This window comes from Anomaloglossus baeobatrachus, chromosome 1, assembly GCF_048569485.1.
Source record: "Anomaloglossus baeobatrachus isolate aAnoBae1 chromosome 1, aAnoBae1.hap1, whole genome shotgun sequence".
Lineage (NCBI taxonomy): Eukaryota > Metazoa > Chordata > Amphibia > Anura > Aromobatidae > Anomaloglossus > Anomaloglossus baeobatrachus.
This window is the reverse complement of record NC_134353.1, coordinates 749,326,862-749,353,971: the sequence shown is the minus strand read 5'-3', so window position 1 is coordinate 749,353,971 and position 27,110 is coordinate 749,326,862. Positions and strand designations below refer to the sequence as shown.

The 27,110-nt window shown below is 45.5% G+C and overlaps 1 protein-coding gene across 1 annotated transcript; it reads left to right on the top strand.

Moving 5' to 3' along the window:
• The first annotated feature begins 122 nt into the window (after positions 1-122).
• VPS29 (VPS29 retromer complex component) lies at positions 123-24,678 on the top strand. The gene is made up of 4 exons (XM_075341838.1): positions 123-221; positions 17,401-17,592; positions 21,424-21,659; positions 24,186-24,678. The coding sequence occupies exons 1-4, from the start codon at positions 219-221 to the stop codon at positions 24,301-24,303; spliced, it is 549 nt and encodes a 182-aa protein (XP_075197953.1). The 5' UTR covers positions 123-218; the 3' UTR covers positions 24,304-24,678.
• The last annotated feature ends 2,432 nt before the right edge of the window (positions 24,679-27,110 follow it).

Below are 27,110 nucleotides of genomic sequence, written 5' to 3'. Positions count from 1 at the left end.
ATAAAAAGGCGGGAATATGTCACATGACGTAAGCCAGTTGACGTCTGCATTTTCTTTTACAGATTTGGCACTTCCCGTGCTCCGTAGACAACTAGTCACATGCTTCTTCCTTGATTGGCTGGTGACGCCATCTTGTGATTGGCAGTGGTTGTTGCTTTGCTATTGGCTGAGGCGCCTTCTTGCTACTTCCATTCTGGCTGTCGGCCCCGGTTCGCAGGATGGTAAGCGCCTTCTTACCGGCGAGACAGAACTGGATTTCTTGCTTTGTGCACCAGCTTCTTTCCATGGCGGCTTCTCGCCTGGAGGTTACAAGGCGGAGCGGTGCCATAGGGGTGGTGCTATGGGCGCAGGGTGTCCTGGGGCCTGTGGCGCTCAGTGACTGCAGATGGGTGTTGGTGCTGTCATATGACCTCGGGCACACGGAGGGGATCCAGCTCATTGTACAGATCTACATCTTACAGATAATGGATCGGGCTGTGCGATTTCAGCCTCACGATTTGTCCTGTAATATCACATTTCTTTTGCAATGTTTAGTGGTCATTGTAGGCTTTTAGGCTGGGACTGCAGGTCATGTGACCAGTGTGATCTCACATCCAGCTGTCACCGATCGTTATGTGATCATCTATTGTAATCTACTTTCAACAGAATAAATAGTTATCACAGACCAGAACAGCCTTAGGCCTCCTTCACACGTCCGTGTCTCCGGTACGTGTTTGGTCCATTTCCTCACATGCCGGAGACACTGAGACATGTAGACCCATTAAAATCAATGGGTCTGCGTTCATGTCCGTATTTTGCCATGGCCGTGTGGAGCATACGTGTACCCGTGTGCTCCACACGTAGACATGTCCGTTTTTCTCCGGCATCACGGGTGTCACACGGGCTGCACACAGACCACACGGATATCATCCATGTGATGCGCACCAGAGAAACCACATGTGCCTGTGAATTAAAAAGAATTTCTATACTCCCCTTCTCCAGCCCTGCTGTCTCTGCTGCTGCTGTCACTTGCTTCTGACCCCCGTTCATTATGCTCATCGCATATTCACTCCACTGCGGCCGGAAGCAGCAGCATCGGAGAGTGGGCAGGACCGGAGACCGAAGATCAGCACCATGGACAGCAACGCCAGGGACAGGTGAGCAGAAAGTTCCCGTTCTGTGTGTTATCACGGATAACACACGGAGAACACACGCGTGCCATAAACACGGCACATGGAGGGAAATACGCACCTTTGACACGTCCGTGAAAAACGTGCGTGACTTTCACGGACGTGTGAAAGAGGCCTTAGTGTCAGCCCCACCCTGACGTCTGTCATTGCCTGCATTGATGATGTCACGTTGACAGCGCTGCAGACAATCATGGCTGTGCCGGAGTTGACAGCACAAGGCGCTGAGCTCATTGATTGGCTGTAGTGCTATTGACATAACACTTCTGGTCACAGATGGCTTCTGATGCTGATTTCGCATCTTTTGCTGTTGTCATGGCAACAAAGCTGCAGCTTGTTTGATGTTCTGCTCAACCAATGACATGATGATTGACACCTGGTTCCCGTTGCCCAATTGCGGGAAGCCGCCCGTCAATCTGCATGATGCTGGCCGCTATTTACAATCTACAGAGCAGAGTGAAAGAAAAAAGCCGCTTTGTTGACGTGGAGCAGCTCTATCGCTGGCAGGAGCGGTCCGTGACCCTGAGTCGGCGCCGGGTACTACAGGCAGGTACTTGTCTCTAGTAGCAACCACCTGCATGGTAGTTTTTAGGAACATGGTGAAAAAAAAAGTCCTGGACAATCCCTTTAATCTGTCCTTAATGCCAGTGTCACACTTGCTTCTTGGCTGCATAAAACATATGAAGCAGCGTGCTCCTGTCTGGAGAGCCAACTCAATTCTCCAGCAAGTCTCCAAGTGTGATACCGGCCTTAAATTGCAGCAGAAAAAAAGCACAATGTTAACCCTACATGGGAACGAAGACATATTAAAGATGAAAATAAATAAAATGAGCTATGCTGTGAAGAGCACAGTGCCATCACCAGGATGCTGTTTCTTTAAGTTAGAGCCCGCTGAGTATATTATTTTATTATGTTTCTGACCGTCTATCACAATCATGTTCACCATTGCTTCTTTCCATTTATTTTTTTAAATCTCTTTCTTAACATCCCAGGTTGATTATTATTTTTGTATTCATTTTCCTAATTTGTCACCCTTTTTGCTTTCTTTTATTTAACATCGCTCATGTTTCACCCTTTCATACTCCCTTGTCTGCAATCAACTCCTCCATAAGCCTGGGCACAGAGTAAGTTTCCTCTAATCACGTACTAACACGGGTGCGGTGCCAATGATTGGGGTGTTGTATATTTCTCTTTCTCTGCAGTTTGATGGTTTAACATTACTCATATCACACTATTGTACCAGCACCTTCCCTTATTCATGGCATCTTATTGTGAATCTACATCACTTGTAGAATTAACTTCCAGTCACAAGGTACACTTCAGTGGTCACGAGGCTCATCCGCACTCATGTGTGGTTTTTTTTTTTTTTTTTTATTGCACTGTTTTGCTTTATTTCTTCCAACTTTTATTCATTTAGTTTTCAAGCTTCTGTTCATATCTTTTATAACATTGAGGTAGCTAAAAGGGAACCTTTAAAAAGGACTCCTCCTCCCACTCTGTAAGGCTAAGTTCACACTTCCGTTATTTTGCATCAGTCACATGCGTTGCTTGACGCATGTGACTGATGCGTTGTACAATGGATGACAACGGAAGACAAAGAAAAGAATTTCTTTGTCGGACTCCGTTGTGTGCGGGGGGCGGAGTTTGGGGGCCGGAGTTCGGGGGGCGGAGCTGAGGTTGTCAGTGCCGCGGTCTGCATGGCTGGGGACAGGTGTGTGTGTGTGTGTGTGTGTGTGTGTGTGTGTGTGTCTATATGCGTGTGTACATGCAGAGTGCGGGAGGGGGGCGGAGCGCGAGGGGGCGGGGCCGTGGAGCTGAGGACGTCAGTGCCGCAGGGACTGCAGGGCTGGGGACGTGTGAGTGTGTACACATGCGGAGTGCGGGAGGGGGCGGAGCCGAGTGGTGAAGTGTCGGCCTCCTTGCACACTGTATCCAGGGTAAATATTGGGTAACTAAAAGCAAAGCACTTTTTGCTTGGTTACCCGATATTTATCTTGGTTACCAGCATACACCGCTTAGCGCGGGCTCCCTGCACCCGTATCCACTGTAAATATCGGGTAACTAACCAAAGCGCATTGCTTGGTTACCCGATGTTTATCCTGGTTACGGGGGCGGGGAGCCAGAGAGCGCATGCGTAGCGAAATCCTACGGATCGCGCTGCTCAAAAAACGTTACAGGCTGCGTTGCTCCCGCTCGGCGGTCAGTTAAAAAACGACTGACCGCGACGCAGTGGATGCAACGCAGCATCATCAGTCACAATCCGTCACTAATAGAAGCCTATGGGGAAAAACAGGATTCCTGCAAAATATTTTGCAGGATACCGTAATTCCTCAAGGCTACGGATTGTGACTGATGCAAAACAACGGAAGTGTGAACTTAGCCTAAGCCAAAACGGAGAGCTGGTAACAAGTGTCCCCCTCTTTGTTGGAACCACAGTGTATTCATTAAAATCAATGCACAAACCATTTATTCCAAAGGATCGCCTTATAATGTCTTATTCACACTTCCATGGTTGAACACTTAAATGTAATTAAACAAGGCACTCCCGAATTTGAAAGTGATGCAAGTTTATTTAATGTGCATGGAAAAAACGTTTTCGGTCCACTATGGACCTTCCTCAGTTGCACATTGGTGGAGTAGACTGGAGGCATAGGATGGCGTGAAGCGCGGTATCCACCGCTGCATGCACATTAAATAAACATGCATCACTTTCAAGTTCGGGCGTGCCTTGTTTAATTACATTGTACGGCTTTGGAACCTGAAGAGCACCCCTATCGCTCTTGATATCCCTACAAGGAGGTGCAATTTCTTCTTTAAACACTTAAATGAAAACTGGAGGAACCTCCAGTATACCAGTCCTGGCTGCGGTTAGCTCCAGAGTTCAGTGCAGGTCTCACCTGAGCTCCGGAGTGCAGCCTGGACTAAACTCAGGGTTTGCAGGACTGAACCGCGAGCGCCGACTGATTCCACGGCGATTGCGGTTCGGTTCATGACAGCTGCGGACAGGCCGGGCTGAACTCTGTGGACAGGCAGAGCGAAATGCGCCTGCGTTAGCCGGAAATGACGCGCGATATTGAGCCCCACCACGTGGAAGATGCCAGAGGCATCAGATGTGTCAATCATCATCATTATTATTATTATTATTATTAATTATTATAGCGCTATTAATTCCATGGCGTTTTAGAAGTGAAAATGGATATACATAAAAACTAGTACAACAATCATTAACAGTACAAAACAGACTGGTACAGGAGGAGAGGATGGCAAACTACGGCAGGAGGGGGGACAGGAGTTGAAAAAAGAGCACACCCATCTGACAAGAACATGTATTTGAATACATGGCGGTCAGATTTTATACAGTTATTTCTGGGGTCTGCAAGGGGAGTCAGGGAACAAGGTGCACCTTCATAGAATGCAGCCCACGAGCTGCAGAAGGTAATACTTTTGGGTCAATAGTGAAAAAACTGGTGTCAGGTTCCCTTTTAATTGTAAAAAAATAAAATAAAATAAAAAAAAATGTTTGCAGTTTCTGAGAAATTCATCATTGAAATCCTATTCAAATGAGCTGAAAGAGCTTTGGGTGGGATATTGCACTTGAAGCTCTTGCCCTCCCTACCTCCCATTAATGATTTGCCTTGTCTAACCTGACACACAGGAGGCAGCCAGTGGGTAGGGAATAGTGGGAGAAGCAGGAGAGCTGCAAGTGCAGTGTCTCAACCTGAGCACTTGCAGCTTATTTGCATATGATTTAATCCCTCTAATCCTCAAACTGCAAAATGGATTTCTCCAATCACGGAATAGATTGTCACCATGAAAGCTCCTGTACATACATGCTATTAGGTTGAGGTGCAAAATCCTCATGACAGGTTCCCTTTAAAGAGAATCTATCACCTTTTTTTGCATTTTTATTTATTTTTTTTTCTTTTGTTAATACGAGCATAAAAGTGAAATTAGCTATACATGTATGACTCCTGGATGTTGGGTTGTTTGGCAAAAATCCTCTCATATACTGTATATTCTGGGCTATGGGGTGTTTACTACCTGGAAGATAAGACTGTCTCCAGTTTTCATTGTACAGAATTTTTCCTCCCCTGTATCCCTGTGACTTCAGGTGCGCGGCCAGAAAACCTGCGCATTCTGCCTGCCGTCTCCCCTGCATTGTGAAGCAGCAGTGACTCCCCAGCGCCTGCGCACAGAAAAACTAGAAGGGCGGAACTGTGCAGGTTGGGACGGCAGGTGTGCAGGCGCGAGATTTCCGGCCTCTCAGCTGACGTCACACAGACATCAGGGAAAAGGAATCCTGTATAATGAAGACCGGAGGCAGCTTATCTTCCAGGCAGTGCACACCCCATAGCCCGGAAGATACATGATCCAAAAGAGAATTGTAAACGACCCCTCATCCAGGAGGTATACAGCTCTATGCCACCTGTATTCCCATATTAATAACTAAAAATGTGCAAAAGGTTGACAGATTCCCTTTAAGTTATATAGATTTCTAACATACTTGATTCAATCTCTCAAGATTTCAGATTTTCCTGTAATCATCCGTTAGAACGAATCCTGCAGAGATCTGATGTTAAAGGAGATGTCCATTGTTAAAGGGAACCTGTCAGGTCAAAAAAGCGTCCTGACCTACAAGCAGGAGCCTCTGTGAGCTATTAACCCCTTCCTACCCATCCCTGTGTTTGTTATAGTGTGTGTAATATGAAAGTAATAAAATAACGGTTTATTACTTTCTATGTAAATAGCACAGGTCTCTAGGCCCATGACTGTCTCATCGCCCTGTCTCTGTCTACATGCTTTTCATGGTATCACACCCCTGTGGGCGTGATACCATGGATTTACATGAGCGACGTCACTTCTGCAGCTTCAGAATCTCACTTCTGCGTGCACTTAACATTCTCGTCGCCGCGTCATCCTGACTTGACTTCTGACGCGCACTACGCATGACCAGAACCACAGGCATCTTTTGGGCATGCGCAATGCACATCAGAAGCCGACACGCAAAGACCAGGATGAGGTGACGAGAATGGTAAGTGCGCACACACGCGAGATTCTGAAGTAGCGACGGTGACGTCGCTGATGTAAATCCATGCTATCACGCCCACAGGGCGATGAGACCTCCATGGGGCTAGAGACCTATGCTATTTACATAGGACATATGAAAGTAATAAAATGTATTTTAGTACTTTCATATTACACAATATAACACAGGGATGGGTAGGAAGGGGTTAATAGCTCACACAGGCTTCTGCTTTTGGTCAGAATGCTTTTTTTTTTACCTGACAGGTTCCCTTTAAATAACTGATGTCTGCCGGATCCGTTTTTTTTTTCTTGCAGAATCAGTTTCAAATTGAGGATAAATAGAAATCTGGTAACGGATCCGTTCTGCATAGACTCCCATGTTACAAAAATAGATCTGGCAGACATAATTTTGCCAACGGATCTCTGCAGGATGATCACAGGACATGTGAACTCTGTGGGAATGACTGTGTGCATACAGTGCTCGGCTGTCTGACAGTCCTATAGACTTTCACAGAAGGGGCTGTGTGCTTTCTGTGGATGGGCAATGGGATCTGTGGGACAAGACAATCCTGTAATGTAATATTAATAAAGCTTAGACAACTGTTCACCATGCCAGTCACCACAAGGAATTCACAAACCATATTGGAACAGTAAAATGTCAATGGAGCCTCATATTCTAGGTTTTGGGGGTTTTTTTATTTATTCTTATTAATATTTTTCGGTAACAGGTCACTTATAAATCTTTTTTTTTTTTTTTTTTTTTTTTTTTTTTTTTTTTTAATGAATCAGTTTCAGTAAAATGTCACAATGTGAGCTCCTTTCTAGTGTCTTGTTACGTATGAGTTGATTGCTGTGTCCTGAGCTTGGTGTGTGCACTCATTGGTGTGTGCACTCATTGGTGTGTGCACTCATTGGTGTGTGCACTCATTGGTGTGAACATGGACAAATACAATATGCAGTACGTTGACGGGGCTGTGCTATAATCTGATATTGCTTTCTAGTTATGCCTTGATTTCCACATGGACTTGGTTAAGAGCGATAATTCTCAGAGCATTCAGACTGCAGTGATGATGGGATACAAATGTCTACCCAACACGTTTTTTTTACTGTTCGCAGTCTTTACGTTATGTCCTGAAATCCACATGAAAAACATCAAATAAACTTGAGCACATTTCCTATCAGTGTCCACATTTAGGCTACTTTCACACTTGCGTTGTTTTCCTTCAGTTGCAATCCGCCGTTTTGGAAAACAGCGGAATCCGTTAACGGATTCCGCTGTTTGCCATAGACTTGCATGGATGACTGACTGTGCCAAAAGTACCTGCGTTGCTTCCACTGGCCGACGCTGCGTTGCTTCCGCCGAGCAAAAGGAACGCAGCATGTAACGTTAATTGCTTGCGTTAAAATGACGCCGAGCGGCGGATTCCGTTACATCCGTCAATAGTTATAATGGATCCCTATGGTGGCGGATTCCGTTGCAAAGTGCTTTACAATGGAATCCGCCGCTGGATTCCGCTAATTTATACGGAGCATGCCCAGAATGAAAAAAATGGAAAGAAACCCCAAAAACGGAGCCGACGCATTCCGTTAGACCAGACCTGGGCAAGGGGCGGCCCGCGGGCCACATCCGGCCCGCCTGCTCTCTGTGACCTGCCCGCCCGTCTTCAGCCGGTGCAGTGGAGCCGGGCTGCAGCGTGCCGAGCAGGGAGAGGTCCTGTGCAGGTCCGCCGCACAGTCAGTGCAGGCAGCGGAACGCAGGAGTCTTTCCTTTGTTCCCTGCCGGCACTAATTGTCAGTGACACACGCGCGCGCTCTGACGTTGTCAGTACTGCGCTGCGTGTGTCATTTCAAAAGTTCCCGCCCGCCCTGCAGGAGAAGGAGCAGCACAGCAGACGGAATAATTCATGCTGCAGGACCTGCGATGATGTCACGCCCATGTGACTGTGTGGGAGGAGACACAGGATGCCGGGCAGAAAGCAAGACATGCTGAATGCTGAAGGAGATGTGGACACATGATGACTGGTAATGAGAAAAGAGGGGACATGAGGGGGAGGGGGGCTGCAGGGTGAGTGCATATGAGGGAAGATGGAGTTGCAGGGTGAGTGGCATATGAGGGAAGATGGAGTTGCAGGGTGAGTGCATATGAGGGAAGATGGAGTTGCAGGGTGAGTGGCATATGAGGGAAGATGGAGTTGCAGGGTGAGTGGCATATGAGGGAAGATGGAGTTGCAGGGTGAGTGGCATATGAGGGAAGATGGAGTTGCAGGGTGAGTGGCATATGAGGGAACATGGAGTTGTAGGGTGAGTGGCATATGTGGGAAGATGGAGCTGCAGGGTGAGTGGCATATGTGGGAAGATGGAGTTGCAGGGTGAGTGGCATATGTGGGAAGATGGCGTTGCAGGGTGAGTGGCATATGTGGGAAGATGGAGTTGCAGGGTGAGTGGCATATGTGGGAAGATGGGAGTTGCTGGGTGAGTGGCATATGAGGGAAGATGGAGTTGCAGGGTGAGTGGCATATGAGGGAAGATGGAGTTGCAGGGTGAGTGGCATATGAGGGAAGATGGAGTTGCAGGGTGAGTGGCATATGAGGGAAGATGGAGTTGCAGGGTGAGTGGCATATGAGGGAACATGGAGTTGTAGGGTGAGTGGCATATGTGGGAAGATGGAGCTGCAGGGTGAGTGGCATATGTGGGAAGATGGAGTTGCAGGGTGAGTGGCATATGTGGGAAGATGGCGTTGCAGGGTGAGTGGCATATGTGGGAAGATGGAGTTGCAGGGTGAGTGGCATATGTGGGAAGATGGGAGTTGCAGGGTGAGTGGCATATGAGGGAAGATGGAGTTGCAGGGTGAGTGGCATATGAGGGAAGATGGAGTTGCAGGGTGAGTGGCATATGAGGGAAGATGGAGCTGCAGGGTGAGTGGCATATGAGGGCTGCAGACTGACAGAAGGATGTGAAGGGGTGCAGAGTGTTTGAGAGGGGTAAGTTGGGGTACAGGCAGGGTGAGATATGTGGACAGGGTGTGTGATATGGGGGTGCAGGCTGTATGGGGTGTAGTGTGTGTGATATGGGGGTGCAGGCTGTATGGGGAGCAGGGTGTGTGACATATGGGGGTGTAGTATATTACAGGTGTGCTATATGGAGGTGTATATAGTGGTGTAGTATATGGGGGTATAGTGATGTAGTATATTACAGGTGTACCATATGGAGGCGTAGTATATTACAGGTGTGCTATATGGAGGTGTATATTACAGGTGTGCTCTATGGAGGTGTAGTGTATTACAGGTGTGCTATATGGAGGTGTAGTATTATACACGTGTACTATATGGGGGTGTACTATATTACAGGTGTAGTATATGGGGTGTAGTGATGTAGTATATTACAGGTGTACTATATGGAGTTGTAGTATATTGGAGGTGTAGTATATTACAGGTGTACTATATGGGGGTGTACTATATTACAGGTGTAGTATATGGGGTGTAGTGATGTAGTATATTACAGGTGTACTATATGGAGGTGTAGTATATTACAGGTGTGCTATATGGAGGTGTAGTATATTATAGGTGTACTATATGGAGGTGTACTATATTACAGGTGTAGTATATGGGGTGTAGTGATGTAGTATATTACAGGTGTAGTATATAGGGGTGTAATGATGTAGTATATCGGAGGTGTATTATATAGTGGTGTAGTATAATACAGGTGTATATGGGGGTGTAGTATATTACAGGTATATGGAGGGAGTGTAGTATAATACAGGTGTAGTATATGGGGGGTGTAGTGATGTAGTATATTACAGGTGTAGTATATGGAGGGGGTGTAGTGATGTAGTATATTGGGTAGAACTGAGGTAATTATATTAGTCCGGCCCTCTAAACCAATCCCAATTTCTCATGCGGCCCCATGGGAAAATTAATTGCCCACCCCTGCGTTAGACGGACGCCTAACTGACGCCAAACTGATGCAACGGGTCTGTTATTTCACAGGAATCAGCTAACTGATTCCTGTGAAATAACGGATCCGTTGACCACACAAAAATAACAGATGCGTCAAAACGACGCAGCAACGGACCCAGCGGATTCAACCCAACGCAAGTGTGAAACTAGCCTTACTGTTTATACACTGAAGTTCTTTGTTGTTGTACCAGGAGGATTTTCAAAAATGCAATGTATAAGAAAGGGAAGTGACTTGACTCCGCTTTAGACCCGCAACACACATCAGTTTAATTTGTACGTGTGCGATTCGTATTTGCACGTACCGGAGACACGTACACACTGAGACCCATGTTATTCAATGGTAGATGGCACACACACGTAAAATCACACGGAACGTGTGGTAAGTACGTGTGTGCGCTTTTCTACAAAGATGACATGTCCGTTTTTGGCCGGCAGCACGCAGGCACGGACCTGCTTTAGTCTATGGGTCTGTGCCTGCACAAACCGCACACGGAGTATGTCAGTGTTCAGCACGTTTCGTGCGTGTGCGTTTTTACACTAGCGATCTTATTTTTTTTTTTTTTTTTTTAAATTAAATTCAGTATACTTTTTTTTTTTTCTGCTGTTCTCAGTCACTTACATTGGCGCTCTTTTTTTTTTTTTTTTTTTTTTTCTTCCCCCGGCTCATACTGCTCCCCGATCACCAGCGCGGCGAGGAACAACTGTGCAGAGAATACGCGGCAACAATTACTTTGATTAATGAGCGGCCGGCATATTCAATCTCGTATTCCCTGCTTTCCCCACCCACAGGCGCCTGTGATTGGTTGCAGTCAGACACGCCCCCCACGCTGAGTGACAGCTGTCTCACTGCACCCAATCACAGCAGCCGGTGGGCGTGTCTATACTGTGCAGGAAAATAAATAATTAAAAAAAACGGCGTGCGGTCCCCCCCCCAATTTTAATACCAGCCAGATAAAGCCATACGGCTGAAGGCTGGTATTCTCAGGATGGGGAGCCCCACGTTATGGGGAGCCCCCCAGCCTAACAATATCAGTCAGCAGCCGCCCAGAATTGCCGCATACATTATATGCGACAATTCTGGGACTGTACCCGGCTCTTCCCGATTTGCCCTGGTGCGTTGGCAAATCGGGGTAATAAGGAGTTTTTGGCAGCCCATAGCTGCCAATAAGTGCTAGATTAATCATGTCAGGCGTCTCCCCGAGATACCTTCCATGATTAATCTGTAAATAAACACACACACCCGAACAATCCTTTATTAGAAAAAAAAACACTAACAAATTGCCTTGTTCACCAATTTAATAAGCCTGAAAAAGCCCTCCATGTCCGGCGTACTCCAGGATGGTCCAGCGTCTCTTCTAGCTCTGCTGCATGAAGGTGACCGGAGCAGCAGAAGACACATCCGCTCCTGTCAACTCCACGCAGCTAATGAAGACAGCCGCGCGATTAGCTGAGCTGTCACTGAGGTTACTCGCGGCCAACGCTGAATACAGCTGATCGCCCTATTCCCTTCATTAGCTGCGTAGAGCTGACAGGAGCGGCTGTGTCTTCTGCAGCTCCGGTCACCTTCATGCAGCACAGCTGGAAGCAACGCTGGACCATCCTGGAGTACGCCGGAGGGCTTTTTCGGGCTTATTAAATTGGTGAACAAGGCAATTTGTTAGTGGGTTTTTTTTTTCTTCTAATAAAGGATTGTTCGTGTGTGCGTGTATTTATTTACTGTAATTTACAGATTAATCATGGAAGGTATCTCGGGGAGACGCCTGACATGATTAATCTAGGACTTATTGGCAGCTATGGGCTGCCAATAACTCCTTATTACCCCGATTTGCCAACGCACCAGGGCAAATCGGGAAGAGCCGGATACAGTCCCAGAACTGTCGCATATAATGTATGCGGCAATTCTGGGCGGCTGCTGACTGATATTGTTAGGCTGGGGGGCTCCCCATAACGTGGGGCTCCCCATCCTGAGAATACCAGCCTTCAGCCGTATGGCTTGATCTGGCTGGTATTAAAATTGGGGGGGGATCGCACGCCGTTTTTTTAAATTATTTATTTTCCTGCACAGTATAGACACGCCCACCGGCTGCTGTGATTGGGTGCAGTGAGACAGCTGTCACTCAGCGTGGGGGGCTTGTCTGACTGCAACCAATCACAGGCGCCTGTGGGTGGGGAAAGCAGGGAATACGAGATTGATTAATGAGCGGCCGGCATATTCAAAGTAATTGTTGCCGCGTATTCTCTGCACAGCTGTTCCTCGCCGCGCTGGTGATCGGGGAGCGGTAAGTATGAGAGAGGGCTGCTCACTTCAGTCACTCAGGGGATTAGCGGTCACTGGTGAATCCTTCACAGGTGACCGCTAATCAGTACGCGGCACACAGACAGAGCCGCGGCATGACAATGAAGTCGGGTGAAGTTCACCCGAGCTCATTCTCATCGCGCAACTTTGTCTGCTGTCAGCCGACATGTATCAACGACATTGTGCAACACACAAACGGACATTCCACGTACAAATACACGGGCATTTTACACGTACACACGGCTTGCATACGCCATCACACGGATGCCATACGTAGCGGAGAAACGCCCCAAAAAAACGGAACACTGACCCGAAAAACGGATTGTATCATACGGACGTTTTTTTTTTTTGCGGAAGCGTGTTTTAGGCCTTAATATGGAATCCCAGCAAACGTGACAACGAAGTCAATAGGCTGTGAAAATAAAACCATGGGGGGGATGCTTAAAAAGGGGGAGAAAAAGTTGTAAAAATGCTGCGTGTGAATATAGCCTTAGGGGATGTGCACATTGTGTTTCTGGAGCAGAAATTGAGAGGAAACCCTTCCAACTTTTCCCTCAGGAATGCAAAACCTCTCATTTAAGGCTAGGTTCACACTTCAGTTGTTTTGCATCAGTCATAAACTGTTGCCTGGAGTAATTACGGTATCCTGCAAAATATTTTGCAGGAATCCTTTTTTTTTTTTTTTTTCCCCCCCCCATAGACTTCTATTAGCGACGGATTGTGACTGATGGCCTTGCGTTGCATCCGCTGCGAACGGATCAGTTGTTTAGTGACTGACCGTCAGGTGGGAGCAACGCTGAATATAACGTTTTTTTTGAGCGACCAAAAAACTGACTCCGCAGGTGTCCATCACAATCCTTCACAAGCTATAATGAATGTCTATGGTGCTAGATTCCGTCGTAATCCGTCATGTCTATGGTGCTGGATTCCGTCATGCTCTACTGAGCATGCCCAGTATGTTTGGCATACCCAGTGGGCTGTCCCAAACACAAACGGATCACAACGGATCCGTCAAAGAACGGATGCACAACGGATGTAACTGACACGGCGGATCATTTTTTTTCACAGGATTCCTGGGAACTGAATCCTGCGAAATTACACATCCGTTGCGTCAGTTACATCTCAAAAACGACGGAGCCGTCATTGCGTCGCAACAACGGTCCTGACGGAAGCAAGCAAAACAACGGAAGTGTGAACCTAGAGACTCTGCTCAGTTTCTACTCCCAAAAAATTCAACAAAAGAAACCTTTAGAACTGAAAAGTTTGTACATACACTTCAAACACCCCCCACCCCCTCCCAATTTCTGTCATTGCGTTCTTTTGAGGGGGAAAAAAAAAATCACTCCCTCTCCCTCTGGCACATTTTGATATGTTTCACACCAGACGTTTCAACAACTTAAAATTTGTTATGGAGGGCATTGCTTCAAGTGTGTGTGTGTGTGTGTGTGTGTGTGTGTGTGTGTGTAATTATATATATATATATATATATATATATATATATATATATATATATATATATATATATATATATATATATATATATATATATTATAAATATTTATAATCTTTTAATTGGGACATCCGTCGCAGAAGTGTCTGCAGAGTAAAAATATGCCACATGAAGACATATCTTGGCGTTAAAAGCTCTTGTGTCTCTGAAAGCAATATCAGATTTTTGAAGAACCCCTTTCAATTGCCAATTGCCATAAATTATGCTTAAGGCTATGTGCCCACGATCAGGGCTCAGTGTCCTGCACACAGCGAGTCCTGACCTGCCCTGACCTGACCTGTGAGTCTCCTCCTCTCGCTTGTGTTCTCCCTACGGAGGACGCATGTGAATCCGCAGCAAACAATTGACATGTCGCAGCCTGGAAAGCTGCACCACAGGTCAGTGTATGCTGCGGAAAACAAACAAACAAGCACAGTGAGCATGGGATATCTATAAATCCCGTCCATATGCTTGTACTGTACAATGCAGCGTTATGGATGCAGGTGAAGCATGCTGCGTCTAAAATGCAGCAAGCACCGATCGTGGGTACGCACCATTACACTGTTTGTTTTTTTTTTTTTTTTGTTTTTTCCACACTACGGTCATTGTGATCATCCCCTTGTTGGGCTTCGTGCCCACGATGAGTATTTCCGCTGCATCAAACATGCAGAGTCTTGCGGTTCCAGCATGGTGGACGGCATTTACAGAAATTTCCTGCCCACTGAGCTTTTTACTCTGCGGTGCGTTTTTTTTCAAAAATGCTCGGAGGTTTTTAGTGCGTTTCTGTAGCAGAAATGCATAAAAAAAAAACAAAAAAAAACCCACGTGTAATTTGCACCTAAGAATCTCAAAGTTTTGTCAAATACCAGGAAGCTTCAAAACCAAACCAGCTTTATTTAAAGTACGACAGCAAACAGACAAAAATATTGCCGCCTCAAGCATGCATGTAAAAAAACAAAACAAAAACCACACACAAAACCCAATGAAAAACTGCAAGTAACCTAATTTGTATAATGAGTGCAGAAATTCTGCAACATCAAAAGCTCAGCGCAGGAAAGTAGCCAATTTTTTTTCCCTAATTAAAATTATCCTTCCACTTGCAGATATACTAGGCTGCTTTCCCACTACGGTTTTTTTAACATGCGTCCTGAATGTTTTATTTTAACGTAAAAACTGATCCAGTGCAAATGCGTTTTCATTTCAATGCATTTGCAATAAACTCGCGTCAACATGCGTTCACCTGCGTTATAGTGAGGATCCAGCGACTTGCAGTTCAACTTTTCTTTTTCGCTCCTAATTGGGAGACCCAGCCAATTGTCTGGGTCTCCCAATTGGAGCTAGAAGAAAAGGAATTTACGGTAAGTAAACAAAATTCCCTTCTTTTCAAAAACGCTACTTGTAGCGTTTTTGAGCTGCGTCCAAATACTGAAAATTGCTGGATCCTGACTATACTGCACGCAAACGCAAGTGAACGCTGGCATGCTGATAGACACTATCCTGCATGCCCAGAAACCAGCTTCACGTGATCAGTCTCTCTCTCCCCCTTCTGAGAGCTGCGGAGGCTCGTAACCAAGGTAACTATCGCTAACTTGCTTGGATACCCGATGTTTACCTTTTATTCCGTGTGCAGGGAGCCCGGCTCCTAGCAGCTGCAGATGCTCGTAACCAAGATAAATATCGGGTAGCCAAGCAAGTTACCCGATGTTTACCTTGGTTACGAGCCTCCACAGCTGTCAGATGCCGGCTCCCAGTCTATCACGTTCAGTTCCCCTCACTTCCGATCACATGACTCCAATGCCCGCCCATAAACTTCAAGTGACAGGATCCTGCAAAATAACACTTGCGTTTGCATGCCTTTTTCTTTGTAAAGACAGGATCCGCTTTTACAGCAAAAAAACGTTCATGATGCATGTTAAAAAAAGTAGTGTGAAAGCAGCCTAATATATAGGCAATAAGCATTCAAAATCTTGTTTAGTCAGTTTACTGGATTACAGTGGTTACAGAAAGAAGAAAATGAAGTTTTATTTTCCATGTAGCTGCTTTTAGTCATTGGGGGACAGTGCAGTGGCTGTTACAGTTACTCCTCACTATACAGTGAATGTGGCTTAAAGGGGTTGTCCACCTCTAGGACAACTACTTCTGATTCCACATGTTTCCCCCAAGTACAATAACAGACTATACTCACCTCCCATACGGCGCCCATCCAGCAGTGTTAGGGCTCGCTGTGACTGGGCTAACGTGGGGTTGTGTTGTCACATGAGCGTCGTATCCAATCAGCGCCAGCTTCTGCCTCCTGGCCCTCAGACCAAACCAGCGATCAACAGGAATTGAGCACAGCCGCTGCATTCACTTTCTGTTGATTAACTCGTTTGGTCCAAAGGCCGAGAGATAAAAGCTCATGCTGATTGGACGCAATGCTCGCGTGAATTCACAGATTGTGAGCCACAATGGGTACAGTGATAATGTATGTAATTGCGCTGCAGAATATGATGGCGCTATATAGACAAAGCATTATAATAACTAATAAACTGCCGGAAGCATAAATCGTCATATTCTCCCTATAATCATTGCGCCAGTAAGCTGGTTAAACAGAATTTAAATGTTGTTTTCCTGCAGATTATACCATTAAAGGGAATTGGGGAAAACTCCTGCAGTCATTCTATGTTACTGTGGGGTGGTGAAACCTCACAGCTTGCTATCAGGATTTCCTACTGCTGGGAGCAGCTGAGCGTGTGTATTCACATGTGCGATTTGCATACTTGCAGTCACATACCAACTAGACATGCTCGACCTCACTAAGTACAAGTGACTTGCTCGAGGTCGGACAGGTCTAGTTGGAATGTGTCCTGGATGTCTGCTAATCGCATACTTTTGGTCACATGATCACCTCCTGGCATTGGAGAGTCCTGTTTGCGTTCACTGTGAGGGTTAAGTCTGCAAGCAAATAAAGTGAAGGCAGACAATCACCCCAATAACACCTTTAACCTATGGTAATAGTAATTTATAGATAACAAATCATATGGTAAGATCCATCTATTTGATCAGCAGAAAACGTCTCCAGACATGTTATTACACCTTATGCGTTAACCAAATGGCAATCAATGTAAAGAGTCTGCTCCTTTCATTTAGAAGACTGAGATTACACAGTGTCGTTGCCTAATATGGCCAATGGTCAATCCCCCCCCACCTCCCCCAAAGCCAAATATTAGCATCTACGTTTGTAGTAATGCTGAGATGTTACCTGCATACTCGTGCGCTTGTTCGCCCCTGCATGTGGGCATGACGCATAGAACACAACCTTACTGAATGCTGTGCACATGGTGACCATACACACAAGGCATCTGTACCCCCACAGGTATGTCACATAATCCTCTAACACGTGCATGTCATCTAGTTTATTCTACAAACCTCAGTTTTGTGCAGTAAATTATCTTTGTGATTAGTATCTAACCTGTTTACTCTCTGTAGTTGGTCTTGGTGTTAGGAGATCTGCACATCCCTCATCGCTGTAACAGCTTACCAGCAAAATTCAAGAAATTGCTCGTCCCTGGTAAGATACAACATATTCTGTGCACCGGGAACCTCTGCACCAAGGAGAGCTATGACTACCTCAAGACGCTGGCTGGGGACGTTCACATCGTCAGAGGAGACTTTGATGAGGTTCTCTATTTATTTATTTATTTATTTATTTATTTATTTTTTTTTATTTTTTTTCTTGTCTCATTTTTCGGAATTATAGTTTGTAATTCCACGCAGTGCGCTTCTGCTTATTCCATCTTTTCTACTATTAATGGTGACCTCTCATTTATGCCTTACACATGCAGGGGGCACTGGAAGACCTTGTACCTTTTTGTATATTGCAGAAAAAAAACTCTGGAGAAAAGAAAACTCTTGCCGATGTCGTTTTTCCAGTATCCTACTTGGAAAACCGGCAACGAGGCCAAAAACAGCATCTAAAAGCAACCTATTGCTTTCTTAGCGTTTGTTTAGCCTAGCTAGGGTCATTTCCATCTTTTATTGGACCCAAACAACTAATTATCTTCAGTTATGCTCAATAAGAATAGAATAGTCTTAACGATAACTTCCTAAAATAAATTAATTTGGTAAAATGTGTGTAATTCTTTTTATTTGAAGCACATAAGCAGGACAGGTGATAGAAACGGGCAGCACATGTCAGGTATGGCTCTTCCTCAGGGCCTGATGGGTGGACTTATGGGCTGCTCTAGCACCTACTCATAAGGATTATGCCCTGAGGAAGCGTCATGTATGATGTGAAACGGCCATGTATCCCATCATGCATATGACTCTTCCTCAAGGCCTTATGGGTAGATGTTAGAGCAACCCATAAGTCCTCCCATCAGGCCCTGAGGAAGCGTCATGCTTGACGTGAAACGGCCATAGGCCATGTGCTGCCTCTTATGTGCGTAATATAAGATGTATTCACCTTTTAGTTGGCGAGTGTCGCAATTGAATTTCTGTAATGAATTCTACTGCAATCAACAGCAAAACTGCAGCGCCCAAGCCTAAATTTGCAAACAATTTTTTTTTTTTGTTAGAGTACCTGTCATTTTAATATCATAGACCAATAGTACACATGAAATTAAGATGTATTACAAAGTTTATGATAAATTAGCTTTTTTTTTTTTCTCCTCCACTATGACTGATCATTTGTTTTCAAAATTTTCAATTCCAAGGTAAAATCTGTCTTCAGTGAATACAGATTTTGTTTTATATTGCAGGGGTTTTCCACTACTCGGCCAACCCCTTCTGATGCCAAGTCTCTCCCAAGTAAAATAATAAAGCCTAAACTTGCCTTTCATACAGGCGCCATTCCAGCAGTTTCCGAGCTCTCATTCCCAGGGCTCATGTGGGGTTGTGACATCACGTGAGCCCCGCATCCAATCAGTGCCGACTTCTGTCTCCTCACCTTTGGACCCAAGAGATAATTATCAGAAAATGAGCACTGCTGCACTTCCTGTGTATTAACTAATTTGGCGAGGAGACAGAAGTCGGCGCTGATTGGATGCGGGGCTCGCGTGATGTCACAACCCCACATGAGCCCTGGGAATGCGAGCTCGGACACTGCTGGAATGGCGCCTATGCGGGAGGGGAGTATAGGCTTTATTTTACCTGGGGGAAGAAACATGGAATCTGGGTTGTCCTAGTAGTGGACAACCCCTTTAACACCTTCACGACCATGGACGGATCTTTCTGTCATGGATCGTGTCCCGGTAAGCCCCGCCCCCTGCCGCGGGCAGGCGGCGTGGATCGGCACACATATCAGCTGTTTTCAACAGCTGACATGTGTGCCTACATGTTCCGAGTGGAATCGCATTCCACCCGGAACATTAACCCCTTAGATCTTGCTGCCAAAGTCTGGCAGCGAGATCTATATGCGCGTGGCCATGTTTTCTACTTACCGCCGCCCCCTCCGGACGTCACGTGAGTGATCACGTGACGTTCGGTGGTTGCCATCGTAGCACAGGGTCATGTGATGACGCCTGCTGCTATGAAGTTTCACTTTCATTCTTCCTCGGCACGGAGCAGAGGAAAAAAGAAAGTGACTATTTCTGCTGTTTACAGCGGTATAGTTGTGATCAGCAGATAGCGATCAGCAATCGGATTGATCGCTATAGCCCCCTAGGGGGACTAGTAAAATAAAATAAAAAAAGTAAAAAATAAAGTTTTAAAAAATTAAAAAAAAACAAACCTAAAAGTTCAAATCACCCCCCTTTCCCCCCATTGAAAATTAAAGGGTTAAAAAATAAATAAATATACACATTTGGTATCACCGCGTTCAGAAATGCCCGATCTATCAAAATATAAAATCAATTAATCTGATTGGAATTTTTTTGCCACTACGCCGTTTACCAAACGCCAAAATTACGTTTTTTTTGGTCGCCGCAAGTTTTACGCAAAATGCAATAACAGGCGATCAAAACGTAGCATCTGCGCAAAAATGCTACCATTAGAAACATCAGCTCGAGACGCAAAAAATAAGCCGTCACTGAGCCATAGATCCCAAAAAATAAGAACGCTACGTGTTTCGGAAAATGGCGCAAAACGTGCGCCACTTTTATTGGACAAACTTGTGAATTTTTTTTAACCCCTTAGATACAAGTAAATCTATACATTTTTGGTGTCTACAAACTCGCACCGACCTCAGGCATCATACCCACACATCAGTTTTACCATATAGTGAACACCGTGAATAAAACATCCCAAAAATTATTGTGCCATCACACTTTTTTTGCAATTTTTCCACACTTGGAATTTTTTTGCTGTTTTTCCAGTACACCATATGGTACAACTTATGGTTTCATTTAAAAGTACAACTTGTCCCGCAAAAAACAAGCCCTCATATGGCAAGACTGACAAAAAAATAAAAAAGTTACGGCTCTCGGAAGAAGGGGAGCAAAAAACAAAAACGCAAAAACGGAAAGTGCCCCGGGGCTGAAGGGGTTAATGCGATAAGACATGTTAGTAACTGTGGGCGATAGCCTATATAGAAGGGAAGGAGTTGACAAAGAGGGGGGACACTCCCGTCTCGACCCTCTTTTCTACAGAGAATCTTATCCATAGTAACTGCCTTCTCCTATCTCTGTAATGTAACAATCTGTCTTCACTGAACGCAGGAATTGAGAATGAATGATCAGTCCTGGCAGACAAAGAAGCAGATTTGTCTCATGATACAGTACAAGGGTTCTTATTTTCACGTGTACTATTGATTTATAAAATAGAATATAAAACAGTTGCCCTTTAATGGTCTTGTATACCTTTTTTTTTAAGAAAAAAAAAATCAAAATTTGCAGTCTCCATTGCTACAGACTAGAAACCCAGTTTGTTGCATCTGATCCTGCTGTTGGAGATGAGCAAATCGATTTGTGATGCCTTAGTCAGATGTCCGGTCATCCACGGCAGCCGGTCTTCATTGCTGCGCACAGCTTCCTGGGCGCCCATGGCACTCCATACATCATAGTGTGTCATACTGCAGCATCCTGACCTCTCAAGGCGCCCAGCATTCCAGGCTAGGTCCTGCCCGGAGGGATATCTGGCTATTTTCTGTGTCGAGAATCCTAATAGAGGCTCCACGGACCTTTTGTTGATTTGCAGGCACAGAATGAAGACCGGCTGCCATGGAGGATTAAATTGATTGCCATACCGGCGCAATGCAAATCAAATTGAATTTCCGCCCCTAACTTATAGCATACCATATCAGCATGCGCTTCATTTGATAATGGTTAACAGAATTGTACAGGATTGGAAACCTTTCCATCTAGAACAATGTCCGATGTCTGTATATAGTATTTGGTGTTGTAATTCAACCCTATTGACTTCAGGAAGCTGAGCTGCAACAGCAACTAAATGATTAATGCTCGCACCCCCATCAGTCTTATATTGACTATTTTAGCCTTTATGAGCTGGTTTGTTTTGCTCACTCTTTAATGCTGTTTTTTTTTTTTGTTTTTGTTTTTTTTTCCCCCTTTATAGAATTTAAACTATCCAGAACAAAAGGTTGTGACTGTTGGCCAGTTTAAGATTGGGTTGATCCATGGTCACCAAGTGATCCCCTGGGGCGATATGGCCAGCCTGGCATTGTTGCAGAGGCAACTGGATGTAGATATTATGATTTCAGGACATACACAGAAATTCGAAGCATTTGAGCATGAAAACAAGTTTTATATTAATCCCGGGTCTGCTACAGGCGCCTACAATGCATTAGAAAAGTAAGTAATTTGTTTACTGGTAAATAAGTATTAAATATGTTTGCATTTCAATGGTAGCGATACAAGAAATTGTTGGAAGTAACTGCAGCGCCATCCCCTGGTGACATCCTGTTCTTGGAGGGGAGATGCTGCAGGGAGTGAGTGCAGACCCAGCCTCCTGTGACGTCCCTTTGAGACTCCTCTCAAACAAAATGTCACAGGAAGTTTAAGGGAACCAATCACCAGGTTTTTTTGTTCCCTCCCATAAGCTGCGGCCACCACCAGAAAGTCCTTATACAATATACAGCATTCTAGAATCTAAGCTTTTTTTTTTTTTTTTATTTTCTCCCTGTAGCAACTACTCCATTAAAGGGAACCTGTCATCAGAAATTTAGCTTGAAACTTAAGATTCCCCCTCTGCAGCTCCTGGGCTGCATTCTAGCAATGTTCCTGTTTATGTGCCCCCTTTCTGACCAAAATACTTTGTAAAGGGGTAACTTTTTGTATTCAGATCTTGATAATGGTACACGGGGGCGGGCTCTCTGGTGGCGGTTAGTCTGCCTCCGGTCGTTTTAGGCCGTCCCCCATCGCTCCATTCCATACTTCAGGATGCTTCCCACTGCGCCCGAGGTCCCGTGCACGCGAGGACTGCTGGTCACGTGCAGGCACGAGGTTATGGGCGGTGCTGTGATTGCATCGCAAGTGCCCGCCCATCTCGTGGCCACGCTCTCCCCTCTGCCTCCAGCGTTCTGCGCAAGCGCTGGCCAGATGACCCGAAGTTGGAACGTTCTGCGCAGAACGCTGGAGGCAGAGGGGAAAGGGCGGGCACGAGATGATGGGCGGGCACTTGCGATGCAATCACAGCGCCGCCCATAGTCTCGTGCCTGCGACACACGTGACCAGCAGTCCTCTCGTGCACGGGACCTCGGGCACAGTGGGAAGCGTCCTGAAGTATGGAATGGAGCGATGGGGGACGGCCTAAAGTGACAGGAGGCTAACGGCTAACGGCCACCAGGGAGCCCGTCCCCGTGTACCATTATCAAGATCTGAATACAAAAAGGTACCACTTTACAAAGTCTTTATTTTGGTCAGAAAGGGGGCACATAAACAACAGGAACATTGCTAGAATGCAGCCCGGGAGCTGCAGAGGGGGAATCTTTTAGGTTTCAAGTTAAATGTCTGATGACAGGTTCCCTTTAAGCTGACTATCTGCATGTAAAAAGCATTTAAATCCTCTTTAAACTGTGATCTAGGTAAATAATAATGATGAAGAGCGCTTTCATGCTTGGGTGCTCGTTAAGAGCAGTTGATACTCGGATGGACACCACTCGAACACCTGAGTATAATGGAAGTCAATGGGGGACTGGAGCAGTTTTCTGGGAAGTCTTCCATAAAAATACTCGAGTCCCCCCATTTAAGTGTCATTATACTCGGGTTCTTGAATTACACCCATCCGAGCTTCCGACTGCTCGTGCCGAGTACGGTAGTGCTCGCTCTTTACTAGTAAATAGCATTTCTGGACATGGCTGGTTTGGTTACCATAAAATTTGGAAATATTTCTAGATGCTTAAAGGGAACCTGTCACCAGATTTGGTGACTATAAGCTACGGCTACCACCAATGGGCTCTTATATACATTATTCGAACGTGCTGTATATAAGAGCCCAGGCTGCTGTGTAGAACGTAAAAATCACTTTATAATACTTACCTAAACGGTCGGTATGGTGCACATGGGTGTCTCCGTACTCCGGGTGCCAGGCCTCCTCTTTCGGCCATTTTTGTTCTCCTTCTGAAGCCGGGGTGCATGACGCATCCTACATCATGCACACACACTGTCATTGAGGTCCTGCTCATGCGCACTACAATACTTTGATCTGCCCTGCTCAGGGTAGATCAAAGTGCGCCTGCGCAGGACCTCAATGCCAGCGAGTGTGCATGATGTAGGGCGCGTCATGCACCCCGGCTTCAGAAGGAGGACAAAGATGGCGGAAAAAGGAGGCGCCAGTACCGGAGAACGGAGACACACATCTGCACCGCAGCGACTGTTTAGGTAAGTATTATAAAGTGTGTTTTTTACGTTCTACACAGTGGCCTGGGCTCTTGTATACACCATTCTAACATGCTGTATACAAGAACCCACTGGTGGTGGCCGCAGCTTAGTCACCAAATCTGGTGACTGGTTCCCTTAAAGGTCTTGCAGATGTCCAAACATTGATTGTCCTCGAGTTGGACAGTTTCACTGCATTTTCATAGGAATTTTAAGGATGTATGCATGCGTATTGTTCATGCTAGTAACTTTCCTCTGATGCACTGTTGATTACAGCTATAATATGTCCCTTTTCTTTGAGCCCTAACACTAATTGAGGAATGCTTCCGATTGACAGCCATCCTTTATTGAGGTTCACCTTCATGTCATTGTAGGGTAAAAACCAATATTTTATTATCTTCATTTAAATGGCCAATATCTCATACCAGTAAGATGTAATCATGGGGCCCATGATTTCTAAGTGTGCCCCTGCTTATCATGAAATGTTTTCTTTCTTTTCAGCAACATCATTCCTTCCTTTGTTCTCATGGATATCCAAGCTTCAACCGTCGTCACTTATGTCTACCAACTGATTGGAGATGATGTCAAAGTAGAAAGAATTGAGTACAAGAAGTCCTAAGACAAATCCTTTGAACTTTCCATTGCCTTTAACCTTCATATCCATGCATTATTTAATCAGTGAACATCTCTAGGTAGTTTATGTAAGCTTTGTACCCTTGTTTGCAATGTAAAGTGATTTTTCACTTACTGCTGCTTTAATGTCTGGTGTAAACTAGTGATGATTTCTTAGTTTACATGTGTTATAAACAAGTGTGCCACATTGAATTAATATCCTAAATAAATAACCTTGTAAATATAACATGTAATGTTAACATTCACTGATGATACAAAGTAACAATATAAATTTTCATTTCCTATATGATCTGACTTTCATGTCCTTTGTTTTGTGGTGTACCTATATGACAATATTGAAATTATAGATTTCCCCTCCAAATGAAGTTCTCCTGTTGTCTTATAATAAATAACTACCTCCCTCCCCCCCAAAAAAAAGAAAGTTATCTCTGCCCACCCATTAAATACAGCTGAGACCCTTTGCCGGGGCTGCTGTACCTACTTATTAAGAAGTGTATCAAAGCCTCCTGAGACAATGAAGAGTGATTTTTTTATTTATTTTTTATTTTATTTTTTACATGCTAGATAAAGCTTGCCATAGAAAAGGTTCCCATGTAAAGAATAAGCAGATGTGACCAAGTGGTGAATTGAGCAGACAGACCCATTTACTGATTGGCATAGGAGAGTAAAGTCTGATCTGAGCATGCCCCGACTGCTGTCACTCAGAGGCAGCTCCACCCCCACCAGTGACCTGCCCTGCTCAGTTTGTCTGATTCCGGTCCCCCGATTGGAAGTAGCACAACCAGAACATTTAACAGAGGAATATAGGAGACGCAGAGGGATAAGCTTATAGGAGCAGGGTAGGTACCAGAAATATATTGGGGAAGAGTTAGGACAACTGATAGGAGGTGACGTAAGTCAGTGCTTGAAAATAATGATGGCCACACAAAATATTGACACTGAATATATGACACTTTAATACAGTGTTGTCCCATGACAAGATATAATAAAATATTTGCTAAAAAATGTGAGTGGTTTACACATTTTTGTGATATACTGTATTTTTCGGATTATAAAACGCACTTTTCCTCCCAAAAAGCTGGGAGGAAATTGAGGGTGCATCTTAAAATCCGAATATAGCTTACCGGAGGGTGGTGGAGAGGCGAGGCAGGGGCAGTGCTGTGGCGGCTGTGCACGGGCTGCGGCGGCAGCTGGGGGTGAGGGCTCAAATAATGGCGCCCGGATATGGGGCGTTCGCAGATGGAGCTCTCGGCTCAAGGTCTCATCTGCGCATGTCACCTCTGGCCTATTGATATCCCAACAGTGGATGTAAGGAAAGAAGGGAATTTTGTTTACTTACCGTAAATTCCTTTTCTTCTAGCTCCAATTGGGAGACCCAGACAGTGGGTGTATAGCTACTGCCCTCTGGAGGCCGCACAAAGAACTACACTTAAAAGTGTAAGGCCCCTCCCCTTCTGGCTATACACCCTCCCGTAGGAGTACAGATTCCTCAGTTTTAGTACCAAAGCAAGAAGGAGGAAAGCCAATAACAGTTTCAAAAACAAATTCAATCCGATAACATGATCGGAGAACTTAAGAAACAACATGAACAACATGTGCACCCGAAAAACGAAACCCTAAGAACAAATAGGGCGGGTGCTGGGTCTCCCAATTGGAGCTAGAAGAAAAGGAATTTACGGTAAGTAAACAAAATTCCCTTCTTCTTTTTCGCTCCTAATTGGGAGACCCAGACAGTGGGACGTCCAAAAGCAGTCCCTGGGTGGGTAAAAAGATACCACATGAACGGGCTGTCAGACAGCCTCTTCCTACAGGTGGGCCACCGCCGCCTGAAGGACCTGTCTACCTAGGCTGGCATCTGCCGAAGCGTAGGTATGCACTTGATAGTGTTTGGTAAACGTGTGCAGACTCGACCAGGTAGCCGCTTGGCACACTTGCTGAGCCGTAGCCTGATGCCGCAATGCCCAGGACGCACCCACGGCTCTGGTAGAATGGGCCTTCAGTCCAGATGGAATCGGAAGCCCAGCAGAACGGTATGTGTGAAGAATTGGTTCCTTGATCCACCGCGCCAGGGTGGATTTGGAAGCTTGCGATCCCTTATGCTGACCAGCGACTAGGACAAAGAGCGCATCAGAACGGCGTAGAGCCGCCGTGCGAGAAATGTAAATCCTGAGTGCTCTCACCAGGTCCAACAGATGTAAACCCTTTTCAAATTGGTGAACTGGATGCGGACACAAAGATGGCAAAGTGATATCCTGATTGAGATGAAAGGAAGAAACCACCTTGGGAGAAAACTCTGGAATTGGACGCAGTACTACCTTGTCTTGGTGAAACACCAGGAAGGGAGATTTGCAAGATAACGCCGCTAGCTCGGACACTCTTCGAAGAGACGTGACCGCCACAAGAAAAACTACCTTTTGTGAAAGCCGAGAAAGGGGAACCTCTTTCAAAGGCTCGAAAGGCGGCTTCTGGAGAGCAATGAGAACCTTGTTCAGATCCCAGGGTTCCAATGGCCGTCTGTAAGGAGGAACGATATGACAAACTCCTTGGAGAAACGTGCGTACTTTAGAAAGCTGTGCCAAGCGCTTCTGAAAGAATACGGATAGCGCGGAGACTTGACCCTTAAGAGAGCTAAGCGACAAGCCTTTTTCCAACCCAGACTGCAGGAAGGAAAGAAAAGTTGGCAATGCAAATGGCCAGGGAGAAAACCCTTGAGCCACGCACCACGCTAAGAATATCTTCCACGTTCTGTGATAGATCTTAGCTGAGGATGGTTTTCTAGCCTGTCTCATTGTG

Bases quoted from the DNA above. Each gene is read 5' to 3' on its own strand.
- VPS29 (XM_075341838.1), top strand. The intron at 17,593-21,423 runs GTTCTCTATTTA...CCCCCTTTATAG, and splicing joins TCAGAGGAGACTTTGATGAG to AATTTAAACTATCCAGAACA. The intron at 21,660-24,185 runs GTAAGTAATTTG...CTTTCTTTTCAG, and splicing joins GCCTACAATGCATTAGAAAA to CAACATCATTCCTTCCTTTG.